This window comes from Pan troglodytes, chromosome 10 (assembly GCF_028858775.2).
Source record: "Pan troglodytes isolate AG18354 chromosome 10, NHGRI_mPanTro3-v2.0_pri, whole genome shotgun sequence".
In the NCBI taxonomy this organism is placed as follows: Eukaryota; Metazoa; Chordata; class Mammalia; order Primates; family Hominidae; genus Pan; species Pan troglodytes.
The window spans coordinates 111,854,628-111,874,732 of NC_072408.2; the positions used below are offsets into that span (position 1 = coordinate 111,854,628).

At 38.2% G+C, this 20,105-nt stretch overlaps 2 protein-coding genes across 3 annotated transcripts in view; one reads left to right on the forward strand and one right to left on the reverse strand.

Annotated features, from left to right (window-relative positions):
• The window catches only part of NOPCHAP1 (NOP protein chaperone 1), an 85,929-nt gene that overhangs the window by 55,523 nt on the left and 10,301 nt on the right, over positions 1-20,105 (forward strand). The window lies entirely within an intron of this gene.
• Positions 1-20,105, reverse strand: part of ALDH1L2 (aldehyde dehydrogenase 1 family member L2) — a 59,988-nt gene that overhangs the window by 17,471 nt on the left and 22,412 nt on the right. For both annotated transcript variants that reach the window (XM_001160213.8, XM_016924088.4), the window contains 8 exons: positions 19,552-19,677; positions 18,906-18,997; positions 16,009-16,156; positions 10,725-10,844; positions 10,015-10,142; positions 7,852-8,002; positions 4,834-4,904; positions 4,645-4,750 (listed from right to left, as the gene is read on the reverse strand). In XM_001160213.8, the coding sequence (XP_001160213.3) occupies positions 4,645-4,750; positions 4,834-4,904; positions 7,852-8,002; positions 10,015-10,142; positions 10,725-10,844; positions 16,009-16,156; positions 18,906-18,997; positions 19,552-19,677 (942 nt within the window). The remainder of the gene's footprint in view (positions 1-4,644; positions 4,751-4,833; positions 4,905-7,851; positions 8,003-10,014; positions 10,143-10,724; positions 10,845-16,008; positions 16,157-18,905; positions 18,998-19,551; positions 19,678-20,105) is intronic.

A 20,105-nucleotide genomic window follows, 5' to 3' on the forward strand; every position in this document is an offset into this window, starting at 1 on the left:
GCTTCTAGGCCCTCTTAGCAGACAGAGCTGGGAAAGAGATGTATGTATACACAACACACACACACACATGTCTATATGTATGTGTGTATCTATCCCTCATATACCTATATCCATTTCTTTATTTAGCTATCTAAATACATTAAAACCCGTGAGTTTACACTGATACCTTTATCCGATATCTTAGGGTCGATTCTATCCTTCTGCCCTTTTTACATTTGTCATTCTCTTCTCCAAGAAAGAGAGACATGGCTCCCATTATCCACAATATATTTACTTATTTGCTTAATCCTAAAACATACAGAAAGTAATTTGAGAATTGTTAAGCCATGTCCGTATGAAAAAGAAGCCTATTAATTAGAGTTCAATATGTATTTGGGTTTTTTTGTTGTTGTTGTTTTGCGTTGCCTTTATCCTGAGGACATATAGTCCAAAGTTAGTCAAAAGTGACTTGGGTTCATGCTTCCTCATTCTCTTCAATGGGGTCATGTTATTCATTTGAAATATGGCTTAATTTGTTTTGTTTATATTTAATTTTAGGGTTTTGGCCCCATCTTTGTTGATTATATGTCTTTTCTTTGCTGTCATTAAATATGGGGACTGTGCTTCCAAAAGTCAGGACTATTCAAAACGTCCATTCAGAGAATGTTGTTCTCCCACCCTCCTTTCCACCCCATTCATCCCATGTTCTATAGATAATTTCATTAGTCTCTAGTTTATCTTTCCTGTTTCCTTTTATTCAAATCAGCAAATACATATTTTCTTATTTTCCCTTCTTTCTCACATAAAAAGTGGCATAATATGGATCTCACCTTAAACATCTATTATAGCAATGCAAATCTCCAAAGCAAAATGAAAGCAATACCTTCACACTCTTAAAAACCAACGTCCATTGAGTCTTAAGTCAGTACTTGGTTAGCTTGGACTCTAAAAATGGGGTGTGCAAGAGGATCCATTGAGGTGGGAAAAGAAAATAGTGGAACTTTTATTTATATATTTTAGCTGACAAAGATATGAAATAAATGAACCATAACTAACATTTATTGTATGGCTGGATAACGCTGCTCTCACACAGTCTGAATGAAGGTCATATGGTCATGGGTCACAAAGGTATGGGCAGTGTCCCAGGAAAGAATAGGAGCTCACAAGACCAAGAGGGTGGCAGTGGTTCCTTCCCTTGCTCATTTGCCTTCAGAAGATTGCCCTCTGATGAAGTTTACAGGCCTGATTACATGGGTTCACAGGCTATGTTGTTATTTTAATTAAGCTTGTCTTTGTAAAATGGACAAGTGGCCAAAAAATGTGCATAGAAACTGCACAATAAATAATAATGGTAGCAAACAAACAAGAAAGAGGCAGGGCCACCACTTTTCCTCCTTCTAGTAACAGATCCACGACGGTCACATTGTGAGGTTTGTAAATCGTCAATGTAGACTTAACTCGATGAGAAGTTGGCCCAAAATATTTGAAGTTATCAACACTGTTGAAATAGTGGATTTACATCTAGTGTAGTTGAAGATGATCCTAGCCCAAGTATATCTGATTATGCCTTGGTATGAAACCATCATAATTAGAAAGATGTTTAAAAACTATCCTGAATTAATTATAATTCTTTTAAAGTAAGAATATAAAGGTTTTAAAATGTGATTTATAAATAAAATAAATGGTTTCATCTCCATCACAACTCTTTTCATTTTTATTGGTTTTCTTCCATTTGCCTATCCAGTGTCCCTGCAGGATTATAGGTTTGCATAATACATGGGAAAGCCTCTAGTATGGTTCTGGGCAAGTGTAGGTCATTGCTAAAAATGAGGTTAATAAAGTCAGAACTTGTCACACCTGGACCAGACCACGCTAGGCCATGAAAATCTGTGCTTTCTTTTGTATGAAGCCAGGAGAGAATCTTTCACACATATAACAAAGCAGACAACAGGTTTAAGAGGAGTCATCTCAATTCAGTCCTCTTGACTTTCACACAGAGCCCTAATATTATAAATGCATCACTGCATAATATTATCCAATAAAATTAAAAAGTCCAGCATAACAATGGCACCTTTGGGTCTTTCATTCTCAGGATTTAAATTATCTTCAACTATAAAACTGCCAGTTTTAAACTGCAGATAGAGCCAGCCTGTAATTTCCATGGAGACAGAAACTTTGTGTATCTTCATCACTACTACCTATCTGGCAACTGGTATGCACTCAAAGAATGTTTGTAATTTTTGGACATTATATATACTCATTGCCATTCCTCAGTGATTAGCACTCATTGGATTTCATTTAGTGGTTCTCTATCCTGGCTGTGCCTTGGAAAAACGTGAAGCTTTTAAGCAATACCAATGCGTGGTCTCCAACTCAGACCAATTAAATCAGATCCCTCCTTTTACAATGCTGATATGGGGCCCCATCTCTGCCAGTGGGGCCCAATATCAGCATTTTAAAAGGAGAACTTTAGGTGATTCTAATGTACAGCCAGTATGGAGCTCTACTGGGCTAGATTATCTGTCTCCTCACTTCCCTCAACTAGCTTCTTGCTGTTTAATGGGTTGTGCACCTATTAAGCAAGAGTGGGAAACAGTACTCTTGTATAATGCTGGTGAGCTAATATGACCCCCATGGATGGATTTGTCAATATCTATCACACAAATACATGTATCTTTTAACTGAGGGATTCTGCTATTAGAAACATACCCTATAAATATACTTGCACATGTGCATTATACTTATAAGGTTTATAAGGTTATTAACTGTAACATGGTTTATACAGCAAAAGGAGAAAAAATCTGAATATCCATAATTATGGATTGGTTAAGTAAAATATGTTTTATCTATGCAATGGAAACTGCTAAAAAAAGGAAGAATTTTTTTTTTGGTAAGTATATAGAATGCTACTTTTTGTGTGTGTTTTTAAAATTTTTATTGTGGTAAGAACATTTAATGTGAGCTCTACTCTCTTAACAAATTTTGAAGTGTAAAATATAGTATTAATTAACTATAGGTACAATATTGCACAGAGGACCTCTAGAACTTATTCATCTTACATGATTGAAGTTTGTTTGTTTGTTTGTTTTTTGAGACAGAGTTTCACTCTTGTTGCCCAGGCTGGAGTGCAATGGTGCAACCTCCGCTCACTGCAACCTCTGCCTCCTGGGTTCAAACGATTCTCCTGCCTCAGCCTCTGGAGTAGCTGGGATTACAGGCATCCGCCACCATGCCCAGCTAATTTTTTGTATTTTTAGTAGAGATGGGGTTTCACCATGTTGGCCAGGCTGGTCTTGAACTCCTGACCTCAAGTGATCCACCCGCCTTGGCCTCCCAAAGTGCTGGGATTATAGGTGTGAGCCACCTTGCCTGGCCAGTAATTGAAACTTTATGCCCATTAATTAGCAATATATACATATACAGATATATAATACTATATATATCTACATATAATAATATATATCTCTCTACATATACATATAAAACTACATATTCATAAATATACACATATATATGTAGAGACTATCTCTGGGTTATCTAAGCCACTAATAGATAACAATCACATTGGTTGTCTCTGGGAGGTAAACTGGTTGGCTGGGGAATAATGATAGAAGGGAGACATTTCACTATCTACCTCTTTGTATCTTTTGAATTTTGAAAACTTTGAACGTATACCTACTTTTTCAAATAAAATCGTTTTTAATGATTAAAACAAAATGGCCGTGGCCACATGACCATGTAGCTATGCCAAATGAAACTGTATTTTTTTTAACTCTGAAAGAAGAAATAAAAGAGTTGAGAGGTAACAAATTATAAACTCTTCTAGAATAAAGACCAAGTTTACTCCACGACTTATGCACCTCAGAATGCCTACTACCTAGTAAAGTTACCTGCAGATAACAGAAACCCAAGTAAGAAGTTTATTTTTCTTCTAATTTTACATAGTGCACTTTATATAGTAAAAGCTCAGCCAGTGTTAACTTGGCTGCCATATTTTTTTCTTAAAAAGCTATTGTAGCATTAAGAGATTTTTTTGAAAACTACCTGAACTATTTCTTAAAAGTATTTTCTTGTTCTCCATCTGGATATATTTTTATAATTACAGACATTCTTTTACATGCTTTTCCCTCGTCTTCTACATCTTCTCTCTCTCTCTCTATATATATATATATATATAATTTTTTTTTTTTTTTTTTTTTTTTTTTCTGTGAGACAGAGTCTTCGCTTTGTTGCCCAGGCTGGAATGCAGTGGCACGATCTCGGCTCATTGCAACCTCCGCCTTTACAATATTTTTGACAATTAAGTTTGAATACCTGCATAATACTTTTTTTGATGTCTGATAATTACTCTAAATAATTCCCTAATTGTTGGGCACTTGGCATTTTGCAAGAATTGAATTGGTTCGTAGAAAGTCAGTGGACTTCACTGATGTGCACCATGCTTGCTTCTATTATTATGAAAATTTTAAATTATGGAATCTCCATACAATGTATTAGGCAGCTATTAAAAATGAATATTTACTGACATGAAAAGTTGTCCATGATATATGAGAAAAATGCCATACCATCTCATTTTTGTTTGCTATTTATAAATATATGTCACTTTTTTGAAGTACTGGATATAAGAGAGGAGGCAATTCTGCACCTGGCCCTTTGTGGCCTTACCTGTGCTGGCTTGAGCACTAAGGTATTGCCTGCTGCCAAACACGCAGCACTCTTCCATGCCAGCATCATCAGCGGGTAGTTCCAGGGAATAATAATGGCACAGACACTGCAGGGGAAGAAATTCGACATGCTTAGTTGTTTCAAATAACACAACTCATGATTCACTCAGAGGCACTCTCCTTATCTTACCCGAGTGGCTCTTTCTTGGTGAAGGTCAGATTGCGATTTGGACGGGCCTGGTTGATTGGAATAGTAGAACCCTAAAGAATGAGAAAAGTTGATACTTATTTTACTAATTTAAATAAGTAAATTTCATCTCAAAGGATCCATTTTCTGTCTTCCTCTCTTACTTTTTGTTAGCTGATATGAAAAGAGTGTTTGTTGATAAGAACTATATTCATGCCAAAGAAGGAACAGCTATTTGTTTCTCAAGAGAACCGTGAAACACAGAAGAATAAACATAATTCTAATTTAGTCCATTCCTAATTGCTTGGCCTGGCAGAGAATGTGAACTGCCTGCCTATTATCCACTCTCCCCTCTGTCCTTAGTAACAGAATCCCTATATTAATAATGGGGACAGGAATATGCCCAGATAAAATACTATGGTTCCCATTCTCCAGATTAGGGATGGTCAGTGGAAGATACAAGCACAAGGCATTGGAAGGGGAATGCTACTTAAACTAGGCTAACTCTACTCTTTTATTCTTCCCTCCATGTCTGCTTCCTCCTTCTTCCTGTTTAGACTGTTGCCGAAATGGCTGGCACTGCAGTGGTTTTCTTGAGACCATGAGTCAGCCTTCAGGGTGGAGGTCACATGGCCTGGCAAAGACAGAAAAAGAGTTTGCATCTCACATACTAGTCCTAACTGCCTGTCTCTGGACTCCTTGAAAGTGAGAGAAAAATAATAGGATTAAAAAAACAGGAATAAGTTAGCTGTTATATGCAGCCAACTTAATCCTAATGGAATCACAATAGTAGCCTTTAATGAAAGCTATTCATTTGCTTTGCCACATAAAATATTATTGCTACTACTAATAGGGTGTACAATTTCTTAAAACACTTGTAGCCAGTTATGTTTTGGAATTCAGAATTGTTTGGACTTCAGAAGTGTAATATAGTGCATATACCTTATATTATCTACTACCCCAGCAGGATTTGGGTAAGTCTCCCATAATCAAACATGCTAGTATTTGTTCACTGAAACATATGAATATTCACTCTAAGTGATGTAAATAAATATTATTAATAGATTATGTTCATTTAGGTTAGGGTTTGGCATCAAACGACTTTGAACCAATCAAACAATTTTCAGGTTTCAGAACTATTTGGGTTTCATAATTGGGGATAACAGATGGACCTGAACTACCATTAGTAAATATCAATATATGCATGACTTTGTGGCTGAACCACAATAAAAATTTCATTTTTGTGCAAACCTGCTATGTTGCAGACTTGTCTAATCCTGTAGTGTACAAATACTCGTTTCCAATCCTCAAAACATAACTTGCAAAGTATGTATTACTGTGACCATTTTATAGAGGAGGAAAGCAAGGTTCTGAGAGAGAAAATAACTTTAACAACATCGGCTGATAAGGGCCAGAGCTGAGACTTGGACTCAGGTCTGTCTGACTGTACATTAACATTGGTGGCAGCAATGTACGCAGATGAAATATGATGTTTCCCAGTCTCCTTAGCAGATAGAGATGGCCAAGGAGGGATATGAGCAAAAGGTACTGGGAAGGTAAGAATGTTTTGTTAAATTCCTCTTACCACTCCCCCTTTCTCACTTCCTTCTTTTTGCTGCTGGGAATGTGGTTGTGGTTGCAATGACTGGTACTGCAGTGGTTATTATGAGTCTATGAGGAACATGCATACTGCAGTTTGCTACAAGCCCTACCTCTCCCTTTTGTATCCCCAGTGCTGGAGCTAGTGTTGTTGCCATTGATCACCCTGTGTTTGCTATTTATTATCATACAGTAAGATGAAATATTTATTTATTATTCCTGTATCTTTATCAAAATTTTTCTTCAAAAAAATTTTTTTTTGGCCAGGTGCAGTGGCTCACGCCTGTAATCCCAGTACTTTGGGAGGCCAAGGCAGGTGAATTACTTGAGGTCAGGAGTTCGAGACCAGCCTGGCCAACATGGTGAAACCCCGTCTCTGCTAAAAATACAAAAATTAGCTGGGCGTGGTGGCACACACCTGTAATCCCAGCTACTAGGGAGGCTGAGGCAGGAGACTTGCTTGAACCCAGGAGGCAGAGGTTGTAGTGAGCTGAGATGGCGCCACTGCACTCCAGCCTGGGTGACAGAGCAAGACTCCATCTCAAAAGAAAGAAAAAAAAATTTTTTTTTAACTTATTTCTCCTAGGACACACATTCAAAGACAAAGTTTTTCTTATACTCAGTCTGCTTCCACCATCTACAGTAGCTCTCTGGCCTCTGTAGGTATTTGAATTTGTAAACCCTACATGATACTAGGCTTCTCCAAAGTGTCTAGAAAACTATTCAACACCCTCAGGAGATATTATAGTAAAATGCAAAGAATATCATTAGATTTTAGATTTGGAAAATCTTGACTTCAAATCTGGTCGTATGGGTTACTTGCTACGAATTGTAGGAAAGGCATCCATGTCCTCAAGCCTTTGTTTGCTCACATGTAATAAGGGGATAAGAGCTATCCATTTACTTCCCGTAGTTGTTATAACCATTGCTAGGGTCTGAAAGTGTCTCCTAAAATGCATGTGCTGGAAACTTAACCCCTAATGCCACGGTGTTGCAGGGGTAGGGCCTAATAGGAGGTGTTTAGTTCGTGAGGGCTCCACCTTAATGAATGGATCAATGCCGCTATAAAAAGGGCTTGCAGGAGTGGATTCACTCTCTTCTACTCTTCTGCCAGGTGAGGACACACCGTTCCTCTGCTCCAGAGGATGCACTACAAGGCACCATCTTAAAACTAGAGGCCAAACCTGCTGACACCTTTATCTTAGACTTCCCGGCCTCCAGAACTGTAAGAGAATAAATTTCTGTTCTTTATAAATTACCTAGTCTCAGGTATTCTGTTACGGCAGCATAAAATGGACTGAGACAACCCTGTTATGTTGGTGTAAAAAAATCTACATAAAAAGAGGATCTGACACAGTGCCTGGTACAAACTAATCAATGTTAGTCCCTTTTTCTTTCAGAACAAATAATATTTGTGCTTACCTGAATTTTGTCACACCAGCCAGCAAAATATCTGAATGTTTGCACAGACATTCCAATGTGTGTCTTCAGGGCCAAGGTATAGACAGCCCCTGAATCAAGGGCTTCAATAGTTGCCAGCTCTTCTTGGTTCTCTTCCAGTAGGTCTGCAAGTCTGTGTGGTCAGTGAAAGAAAGAAATTCAACAAGTATTGATTGAGCTCCTGTCACATATAATGCAGTATCCTAAGGACGGAGAATTCAGAGGTAAACACATATGGATCAGATCTCTGCCCTTATAGAGATCATGGTCCAGTAGGCAAGAAAGACATTAAACAAATATTTTCATAAATCATTTGTTTCAAGAATTACAAAGGAGAAGCAGAGGGTATTGGAAGCATATATAACTTGCCTCATCTATGTATAAGAAGTAGAACAATGACTGAGCCAGTACCAGTCATTGGAACCACATTCCCAGAACCCACACTTCTGAGAACCCATGAACATTTGAGGATTTCCAGTTGGCACAAAAATATTTCCAAAACTAACTGAAGAGACAAGATAGCAACGTACACAATGAATTACAAACACTACAACAGATTTCTGTTTGGTGTTCACAAGTTTTATGGGAAGGTAAGTGCAGGACTGTATAATGACTATGATACAGTAAGACTCATCTTTTGTGTTCAACTTCTCTATTTATTTTTCTTCTGTATTTGTAGTGGTTCTCTGAGCTGTTCCTTTGGGGCCACTCTAGAGTCCAGCTTGAAATCCCCCTCCCACAATCTTTGTTCCAGATCTTGCTTGTATTAGTTCATTCTCACGCTGCTAATAAAGACATACCTGAGACTGGGTAATTTATAAAGGAAAGAGGCAAGAGCATGTGCAGGGGAACTGCCCTTTATAAAACCATCAAATCTCATGAGACTTATATACTTTCGTGAGAACAGCACAGGAAAGACTTGCCCCCATGATTCAATGACCTCCCACTGGGTCCCTCCCATGACACATGGGAATTATGGGAGCTACAATTCAAGATGAGATTTGGGTGGGGACACAGCCAAATCATATCATTGCTCTAGGAGATCTATTGATCTAGGTCCGATATTGGATTTTAGGTAAACAGCAAATGGAATTTATGATTGAATCTAATCACTCCTGGCATCTTTCATTACTGATTTATAATATTCTTCCCAGTCCTTATTATTTTTCTTCCTTGTTCCTATTCCTTACACATCAACTGGATATTCTCCACTTGCCGCTCTCTGTATCCATTCTCCACCCTGCTCTGTGACCTTGACCCTGGTGAATGACCGTTATAGATTACATCACCTGGCTCCCTTGCTCTCCCATTGGGCTTGGCCAGTGAGAGACCACTGGGAGGCACCCGCAGAATATTGGTAAACTGAAGGAAAAAGTGGCTGGGGAATTGGATTCCCTGGCTCCCTCGCTGATAGGCTGTGGTTCAGAAGCTGCCATGTCCCTCCACTGCAGTGTGGTTTTCTCCTATAGCTACAGATCTTGCCAGATTCCAGTAACAGCTCCTTCCCCTGTCCCTTCAGACCTTGAAGACATAGCAGCTTCCCCCTGCTGCTAGCCCTGCCTGGATGTTTCAGTATCCTTTATTGGATTTCTTTGACCTTGGCCACGTCTTTGTGAACAGTTCTTTATTAAACTTCTTTTCCAGCTGGGACCTGCCTGATGCAAGCAATACTAACATAATCAACATATATAGGATTTAATATGAGTCAAGTAACAGAAGACATATTTCATATTAGGTGAATACTAGAATGTTTTGCAGGAATTTTTAAAATCTTGGCAATGTTAGCCGATATCCAAAGGTAGTAGACTCACTTTGCTTTGCTTTTTTTTTTTCTTTCTTTCTTTTTTTTTTTTTTTTTGAGACAGAGTCTTGCTTTCTAGCACAGGCTGGAGTGCAGTGGTGCACTCTCAGCTCACTCCACCCTCCACCTCCTAGGTTCAAGCAATTCTTCTGCCTCAGCTTCCTGAGTTGCTGGGACTACAGGCACGTGCCACCACTCACACCTGTAATCCCAGCACTTTGGGAGGCTGAGGCAGGTGAATCACCTGAGGTCAGGAATTTGAGACCAGCCTGGCCAACGTAGTGAAACCCTGTCTCTACCAGACTTACTTTTCTAAAAAATAAAAAAATAAAAAATAGAAATACCTATACATCAATCTTCCTCTTTCTCTTGCATTCATTCTTCCCCATTCACCGTTTTCAAAAGCATCTTTTGCTGCTGCTACTGCTTTATCAACATCCGCCAAAGAAGCGTAGGATACTTTGCATATTGTCTATTTCAAGATAAGTAAAAATAGGCCCCATGAGAGATATGAAAATATGGTTCTTGGAATTAATATTGTATAGAGTATTACTGATTTAAAAAAACAGTTATGATAAGAAATGAGTATATCCAGTACTACAGTAAAGAAAAAGAACAATTTTAATATGAAAATTATGAACCAGAAATTTAGTACTTCTCATATCATACTACTTTATGGAAGAACACATTTAGGAAGATTGGAAGACTGTAGTTCTTCCAGTGCCTTAGGAAAGCTGAATTTCTTGCCATGAGTCTTTGAAGTCTAGAAAGTTTTTTCACATATATCTCTATGCAGATGAGTGCCTCTGGTGTGTATAGGTAAAGCTACCTGTCTAAATTTATCATAAATGTTCTATAAAATAGGTTACTACAGTTAATAGCAGCTGGTACCAGAATTGAGTCATTGAAAGAAAAGCATGAAGTACATTTGTGTGAAGTGCTTAGAGGCAGAGTGAGAGAATAAAAGGGCTTCTTAAGACTGCCTCTTTTACAATGGTGTATTAACTAAAAATCCACGACCAGTGATCACTACTCACACTGAAGAATTACTCACAGATCCATCTGTTGGGTTGATAGTGTCGTAAGTCTTTCCATCGTCTGCATCTGTGAACTGTCCATTTATGAAACACTGGTATGGCATTTTTACCATCATTTCATTGACCTCCTTTGAAATCTGAGAGAATTATATTAATAGATTCAATGGATTTCCGTGTTTACCAATTTGATGTCAAACAGCAATAAAGAAGCATATTCACGAATGCAGAGGGAGAAGTCAATGGCATTCTAGTTCCGACCGTACAGAAGACATGCATATGTGAGATTTGGGCCTCAAGATGCTTGCCTTGGCCACTGGGGCAGGAGGGTAGAAGCTGTGAAGACAGAAGTGCTCTAGGCCAGGCTTTATACAGATTTCAGATTTTCTTTCCTAACAGATAAAAGGTAACTCACAAGACCTCTAGATAATGGAAACACCACCATCTAGTGGCAGCTTTGGTGGAGCGCAGCTATTGCCTTCATTGAAATCATTGAAAATGCCTTTGTCAGTAGGTTTCCTTTTACACTGGTGCCATTTTAAGTTTGCTTTCCTTAAGTTCCTCTCTGTTTTCACTTTTTGTCTGTTACACATGTGTTGCATAAATTGAACTCTCTGCCAGTGGCTGGCAAGCAAATTGAGGTTAGTCAATGAACTTTGATGAGGATCAGTTTTTTTCAACAATGCAATGGGGATAATGATACTGCCTTCATACAGTTATTGTGAGGAAAAACTGAGGTAATATATCAATGCAAGGTATTAAAAAGTAAATGTAATTATTTAAAAAATTATTTCACAGAGAGCAATTGTCAGTGCTTTAAAAAGAAACAAAAAATAGATGTGGGAAATAGGTCTCTTGCCTTTTCCCACACTGAGTGCTCATGATCTATGAGCTATTTCCATTGTGTTTATGTGGGATATAATGAAGGAAATTTCATGGGAATTGATGTGTTCAGTGTCTACAAACAGTCCACTTTTCTAAAATTATCATTCTTGGAATATGCTGAATGTATAACACCTAATTTGATTCTCCTAACAATTCTCTGAGGTAGATATTATCATTATTATATAATATATTATTATTATATAATATTATTACCCTATAAATTGGGTGATATGAGTCAAGTAACAGAAGACGTATTTCATATTATGTGCATACTAGAATGTTTTGCAGGTAATAATTACCCAATCTATAGGGTAATAATAATAATATTATATAATAACATCCACCACAGAGAGTTGTTAGGAGAATCAAATTATATACTCTATAAATAGGGTAAAAATAATGGAGGAAATAATAATAATGGAGGTAACAATAATGGAGGGTAATAATAGGAGCAAACTGTGGCTTAGGGAAGTTAAGTAACTCGCCCAAGGTCACACAGCTAGTAAGCCATGCTACTTGGATTCAAACTTAGGTTGGTCTGACTCCAAAATTCATGTTCTTAGCCAGATAATGCTAAACTGCTTTTCAGATTTGCCTAATTCTTATTAAAAACAAATGGGTGAGAAGTACTTCTGGGACAGGAAAGTAAGGACCTCTGAAAATCCACTCCTTCATAAAAGCAATGAGAACACTAGAAAATATTGTTAAAAAATCACTTCTCTCAGAACTCTGGAAATTAGCCAAAGGCTTGCAATAATCCATTTCAAGAAGAATAGCTGAATCACAGTAAGAAAAGTGAGCTTTATGGTGTATTAACTGCCTTATTCCCATCTTTCTCAAAAGCTCTGCAATAGCCTTGAAAAGCCAACATCATTGCAAGTATGGTAGCTGTGAAAAGCAGCAGCCTAGTAGTCCCTGGTGGGGATGAAATGGGTCTGGAGCTCTTCACAAGCCTCATCCCAAAGAACTGTTACTATTTGGCCTGCCTGGCAGCTCCCTGAAAAGCTCTACTCTCAGAGATTTTCTGGTTTTAGAGGCAGGGTCTCACTGTGTTATCCAGGCTGGAGTGTAGTGGCTATTCACAGGTCTGATCAAGTGCATCACAGCCTCAAACTCCTGGACTCAAGTGATCCTCCTGCCTCAGCCTCCTGAGTAGCTGGGACTACAGGCACATGCTACCATGGCCTGGCTTGGGCTTGTCTTTACTAGATCTGACTCAGAGCTTGTTATGCACAAACAGCCCTATTCCTGGGACATTTGTCAAAAATAATCAGTGGCAATTATTTAATATTGCAGCTGCCCACAGCCACTAAAAAATGGCTGACCAAAAAACAGGAGGAATAACTGGGAATGAGATATCCATAAGAGGCATTGAAAAGCTCTGACATATTCCTGGGAATCCAGAAGACCAATATACAAGCAGGGCTTGTGCATGTGCCCAGAAAAGACCTCAGAAGGCCCTTATCTCTTAACTCTGGATGACTTTGAGGCTCTGTGCAGGCAGGAAGTGTGAAGGTAAGGCAGAGTTGTAAACTGCCTGCTGGAGCACTGAAGGTATATCCCAGCACACACACAGAGCCCCCTCACAAATGCTGGGAGACTTATTGGCTCAAGGTGTCTAAGAAAATCTATGCCCAATCATTAGATGACCATTAAAGTAACTGAACAGAGACTTCAGTAGTGGCAAACAATAAAAAATAAAGACTTTACAGAATTGTCAAGGAAGTCATTGAACAACAACAACAAAAAGCAGCAGCAGCAACAGCAACAAATGTTGTGAAGGGAGATGGGGAGAAGGTCTGCTTTCTGGAGTTACCACATTCTATTATTTTAAATGACCACCTTTCAACAAAAGATTACAAGACGTGCAAAGAAACAGGAAAGTATGGCCTATAAACAGGTGAAAAAAAAAAGCAGCTAATAGAAACCATCCCTAGAGAAGCCTAGACATTGGATTTGCTAAAGAAAGATTTTCAATAAGCTTTTGTAAATATGTTCAATGAACTAAAGGAAACCATGTCTAAAGAATTAAAGGAAAGTAAGAGAATAATGTCTTGCCAAACAGAGAATATCAATGAAGAGATAAAAATTATTTTAAAAAGAACCAAATAAAAATGCTTAAGTTGAAAAGTGCAATAACTGAAATAAAAAAATCACTGGAGGGACCCAATAGCAAATTCAAGAAGGTGAAAAAAGCCTGAACAACAGGAAGGAATAAGAATAAAGAAAAATGAACAGAGCCTCAGAGACTTATGGGATACCATCAACTATACCAACATATGCATAAAAGAAATCCCAGAAGGAGAGGAGAATGAGAAGGGAAAGGAAAAATATTTGAAGAAAGAATAGCTGAAAATTTCCTAAATTTGATGAAAAACATTAATTTGCACATTTCAAGAATGCACAATCCAAGAAGCTCAACAAATTCTAATGGGAAAATTCAAAGGCTCCACACCTAGACACATCATAACAAATTATCAAAAGACAAAGAGGAAATCTCAAAAGCAGCAAGAGAGAAGGAACTCATCATACAAAAGAGTCCTTAATAAAATTAACAGTTGACTTATCAGAAACCATGAAGGCCAGAAGGCAATATGATGAAATACTTAAAATGATAAAAGAAAAATACTGTCCAAAAATTCTATACCCAACAAAAATATCCTTCAGAAATGAAGGAGAAATTAAAACATTCCCAAGTGAACAAAAACAGAAAATTGATTGCTAGCATACCTGGCCTACAAAAAGTACTGAGAAGAATCTTTCAAGTTGAAATGAAAGGACACCAGACAATTAACTTGAAAACACATGAAGAAATAAAGAGTACTGGTAAAGGTAACTACATAGGTAAATATAAACATTGGTATAAATATATTTTTTAACTCTATCTCATTAAAAATACAACTTCATAAAGCAATAACTATAAAACTGTTGGTGGGCTCATGATGTATAAAGACATAATTCATATGACAATAATGGCACAAATTAGGGGAGTATGCAACAACTATGTTACAGCAAAGCTTTCCTATACTATTAAGTTGGTGTTCATCTGAACTAGATCATTTTAAGCAAAAATGTTAATTATAATCCTCAAGGCAACCACTAAGAAAATAGCTTAAAAATACAGTTAAATTAAAAATAAAGGATTAAAAAGGCATACTAGACATATTTAACATAAAAGAAAGCAGTGAAGGAGAAATTGAGGAATAAAAAGGTGTCAGACAAGACACAAGAAAGCACAAGTGGTAAAAGAACATAGATAAATTAGACTTCATCAAAATTAAAACCTGTTATGTGTCAAAGGACACTCAAAGTTTTCAGCAAATCTACAGAATGAGAGAAAACATTTGCAAATCTTACATCTGATAAGGATCTAGTATCCAAAATATACGAAGGACGCTTAAGACTCAGCAGTAAAAAGACAAGCCAGTTTTAAAATGAGCTAAGGATTTGAAAGAACAGACATTTCTCCAAAGAAGAAATACAAATGCCCAATAAGTATATGAGAAGATGCTCAACATCAGTAGTCATTAGGGAATACAAATGAAAACCACAATGAGATCCCACTTTACACCCACTAGGACAACTAAAAGAGAAAAGACAGATGAGAGCAAATATTGGCGAGGATATGGAGAAGTTGAAACCCTCATACATTGGTGGGATTACATAATGGTGTAGCCACTTCGGAAAACAGTTTGGCAGTTACTCAAAAAAGTTAAACATAGAGTTACCATATGACTCATCAATTCCACTCTTAGGTACATACCCAAGAGACTTGAAAACATATGTTCATGCAAAAACTTATATACGAATTTTCATAGCATTATTCATAATAGCCAAAAGGTAGAAACAACCCAAATGTACATCAACTGATGAATGGGTAAACAAACTGTGGTATATTTATACAATAGAATATTACTTGGCCAGAAAAAGCGATGAAATGATGATACAACATGGATGAACGTTGGACACATTATGCTAAGAGAAAGAAGCCAGAAACAAAAAGCCACATGTTATATGATTCTATTTATATGAAATCTCTAAAATAGGCAAATCCATAGACAGAAAAGAGGTTAGCATTTTCTAGGAACTATCATGCTATCCAATTTTGGAACATTTTTTGTATGAGGTAGTCCTGGAAGAGTAAAGAATGACTGCCAATGGGTACAGGGCTTCTTTTTGGGATGATGAAAATGTTCCAAAATCGGATGGCATAATAATTGCACAACCCTGTGAATATATTAAAAACTACCCAAAATGCACATTTTAAAGGGGAATTTTATGCCATCTGAATTAGATCTCAGTAAAGCTGTTGTTTTTTAAAGGTCATAAATATAAAAGCAAATGGGCAACAGGCACAGCAGTCTTTTATAGTGTATGGATCTCACTGATTTAGGGTTGCAACATCAAGGAAAAGCTTACATAATCTACAACCAGCTCCACCTCTTGATCTTCTCCTCTCAGTTTCCTCACGACCTTTTGGATAAAGTCTTCAAACTTGGTGGCCATATAGACATCTTCATTCTGCAACTGAAGCCCACCACATTTCTGTCTGATCTCTTCAACCAGCCTTAAAGTAAAAACCAGCTTCGCGTTACTTAGATTTTTAAAAGGGGTTAGGAAGATTGTGTTATTTGCATTTGTGAAGTTGTTTTGAGGTAAGACTTACATCACATGCCTATTTATATCCTATGAGATCTTCTGTGATACTCATCAGAGAAATTGATAAGACTAGGGGCAAGAAATTAAAAATATATCTTGAAGGACAGTGGCAGTTTTTTAAAACTTTATCCATGACTAAAAATAAAAGCAATCAAGGCAAAAATATTTTAATTACTTATAAGCAAGGTAGCAAGGATCATATAAAGTCAACTCCTTTCCTTTCATATATACTCAAGGAACAAGAAACAAAGACACTTTCCTAACTGTAAAGATTATGAGAGATGAATGTCATATTGTAGACTATTTTCTCTAAATTACAAGTATAAGATGGACATTTGTTTGTATTACATAGTTAACATAGGTACTAGCTAGAACCATATGCAGTAGGTCAGTATAACTTTTGAAGTCCTTTCCAATCCTTTGATTTCCACTGTTAGTTTGTCAAATTACAGCTGTTATCTGACATTTCTTGAATAGCAGTGCTGTACGAGGTACAGTGTAGAAAGTCCACCATGGTTATGGTTCAATCATTTATTCTCTAAAAGAGATGATACCTTTGTAATCAAGATAATAATATCAGATGATTATGGTAAGCCAGACACTCAAACAGAAAATGAGTAATTCCCGCAGGAGTATCTTGCTAGCAAAAAAAAAAAGTATTAATAATACAGTACTGGCCAGGTGCGGTGGCTCACACCTGTAATCCCAACACTTTGGGAGGCCGAGGCGGGTGGATCACGAGGTCAGGAGATCGAGACCACCCTGGCCAACATGGTGAAACCCCGTCTCTCCTAAAAATACAAAAATTAGCTGGGCGTGGTGGCATTTGCTTATAATCCCAGCTACTTGGGAAGCTGAGGCAGGAGAATCGCTTGAACCTGGGAGATGGAGGTTGCAGTGAGCCAAGATTGCGCCACTGCACTCCAGCCTGGCGACAGAGCAAGACTCTGTCTCAAAATAATAATAATAATAATAATAATAATAATACAGTACTGTGTGTGATGTACCAGGTGTGATGGCTCATGCCTGTAATCCCAACTAGTAGGGAGGATGAGATGAAAGGATGGCTATCCCAGGAGTGCAAGGCTGCTAGTGCAAGTGAGCTGTAATCACACCACTGCACTCCAGCCTAGGTGACAGAGTGAGGCCCTATCTGTAATAATAATCATCATAATGTAGTATTGAAATATTTAGTTAAGCCAATTAGAAGTTTCTGGGAACTCATGAATCACAGCTGAGAAATCTATAATTTGAGGAGCCGAAACTCTTGACTTTTGAAAACACTATGTGCTCTTGAAATGATTGTTTTTGATTTCTGGAATAAAACCTCCATGAATAAAGGTGACGTTGTCTAGTTTACACTGTATCCCCAGTGCTAAAACTGTTCCTGACATGTAGTAAGTGTTCAGTCAGTGTTGTTAAGTAAATGAGTGAATAGATAGAATATTCATCAGGAAGATTGCTTTGTCAATATGAAGGATTTTGTCAAGAGGAGGAACATTTTTGCCTTGTTTAATTAGTGAATGGCCACAATGTGGCCTGGGATCAAATCCTCTTAGCTTCTATTCTCTGTACCGACCATCAAGGGACTGCACAGTCCCTGGTGAGCTCCAGCTGTCTCGTTATCCCAGTTACTCAAAGGAAAACACCTCTGAAAGATGCTGCACCGGTAGGATCCTGGTCCAGTTTCCTTGTGATAGAGGCTTTCTGGGACTCCAGCCCTTTCAACTTGCTCTAAACCTCTGTGGAGAAATTCTGATACTGGGTGATTACACTTGTCCTTGCAAGTAGCCTGATAACCCTCATTCTAGATCTGTCTTACTAGGTAATTTATGGGGGGGGGTGAGGGTAGGAGAAAAAAGATTTGGGGGAAAGCATAATTAATATCAGGTATCAGATATTATTCTGGTAATATTATTATTAATATCAGGTGTCAGATATTATTCAGATAATATTCTGGATCAGGCTGCATAGGAAATTCACTGTTAGCATTCTCACCCAGAGCTTCTCAATTCTGATGTCATATTGGAGGAAAATTAGCTAAGAAACTGGAAGGACAAATTTTTAAAAGATGCAAACAATTCTAAGGGTTGCTTTTTTAGGTATACGGAAGATATGAAAACAACTTCTGGTTAGCAACAAAGAGAAATAAACGGATATATCTGCTTGATCATGGAAACAACAGCAAAAAAAGATGAAGAATAAAGATGTGTTGGCCGGGCGTGGTGGCTCACACCTATAATCCCAGCACTTTGGGAGGCCGAGGCAAGCGGATCAGCTGAGGCCAGGAGTTCGAGACCAGCCTAACCAACATGGAGAAACCCCATCTCTACTAAAAATACAAAATTAGCTGGGCGTGGTGGCGCATGCCTGTAATCCCAGCTACTCGGGAGGCCGAGGCAGGAGAATCGCTTGAACCTGGGAGGCGGAGGTTGCGGTGAACCGAGATCGCACCATTGCACTCCAGCTGGGGCAACAAGAGTGAAACTCCATCTCAGAAAAAAAAAAAAAAAAAAAAAAAAAAAGATGAGTCATAGATAGGTATGATAAGGTAATCACATCCAGAACAAAGGATGTGTGTGGATGTCACTGTCAAAGCCAAAGTCAAAATCTCTAGTGAGGGAATCCCTAGTGAGTCAATAAGGGCGTGGTTTTACCTGGCAACATCCATTGAGCTTGCTCCAGATTTAAAGAAGTCTGTTGAGTCTTCAATAATGGGGACATTGCTTAAAATTCCAGCCCAGATGACCTACACAAAAAGGAAACTCTTATGAGGGAAGTGCCATGTAGAACAATGTGGCAGAGACTGGGCTAGCTCTTCACCAAACCAATTCCCTCTTCATCGTGTACACTCAGCTGTACACACAGCTGGATCACATTTCTCAGCGCCTCTCCAAGTTAGATGCAACCAATGAACAGGAGTGGAAGTGACCTGCACCACCCCAGTCCTAGCCCATGTAACCCTCCTCCACACCATTCTACATGCTCCTTTGCCCTTCTGGCTGTCTGGAATAGAGACGCCCCCCAGGGAGACCTTGAAAATAACAGAAACTGGGTTCCTGAATGACTTCACCCCTAACCCCCGTGCCAACCTGGAACTGCCTTGGATGACTTATGTGAAAAATCAGTTTGTATATACTGTGTTTAAGCATATGAATTTGGAGGTTGATTTCCTCTTGCAGCTAATACAAAAAAAGAGGAAATAAAGTTCTGATCCCACTACTTTGAGGACTGATGGTACCAGTTATGAACATGCTTCAGTTTTCCAAGGTGACAGTAAGATTTAAGTCATCATGTGTTCACCTTAATGGTCTCTGCCACTTTCACCTCTTCAGCTGTCAGTTCTACCACTGACGTCTCACCCGTTGAAAAGTACTGAGAGGCAGGGATCATTTTTCCATCTTCAAACTGCAGATTTCTCACCATCAGCTACAAAATAGCAACAAAACAAGCATAAAAATTGAGGATTGAGACAATACAAAAGTGAGGCTGGTGGGAGGAGTCCTATAGATTATATGCATATAAGGGCAAGTTTATTTGGAAAAATACAAAAATATGGATTAAAAGCATTCACCATTATGTGTAAAAGGGCTGAAATGGCACTTGAATAATGGCAGCAGAAAGGAAAAAGTGAGGTCCAGGGATAGGTACATCTCAAAATGGAAAATAAGTCCTGGAAAATTTGACACTTGGATGTAGGTATTTGAATTAGAATCTATTATGAAAATAACAGACACCACCAGTGCTGCTGCAACTCTGCAGCTGCTGCCTCTGAGCACTTGCCCTGCACCATGCTCAAGAATGAATGCATAAGTGCTTGCTTCAGCAGCACATATACTAATAAAAAGAATGCATGC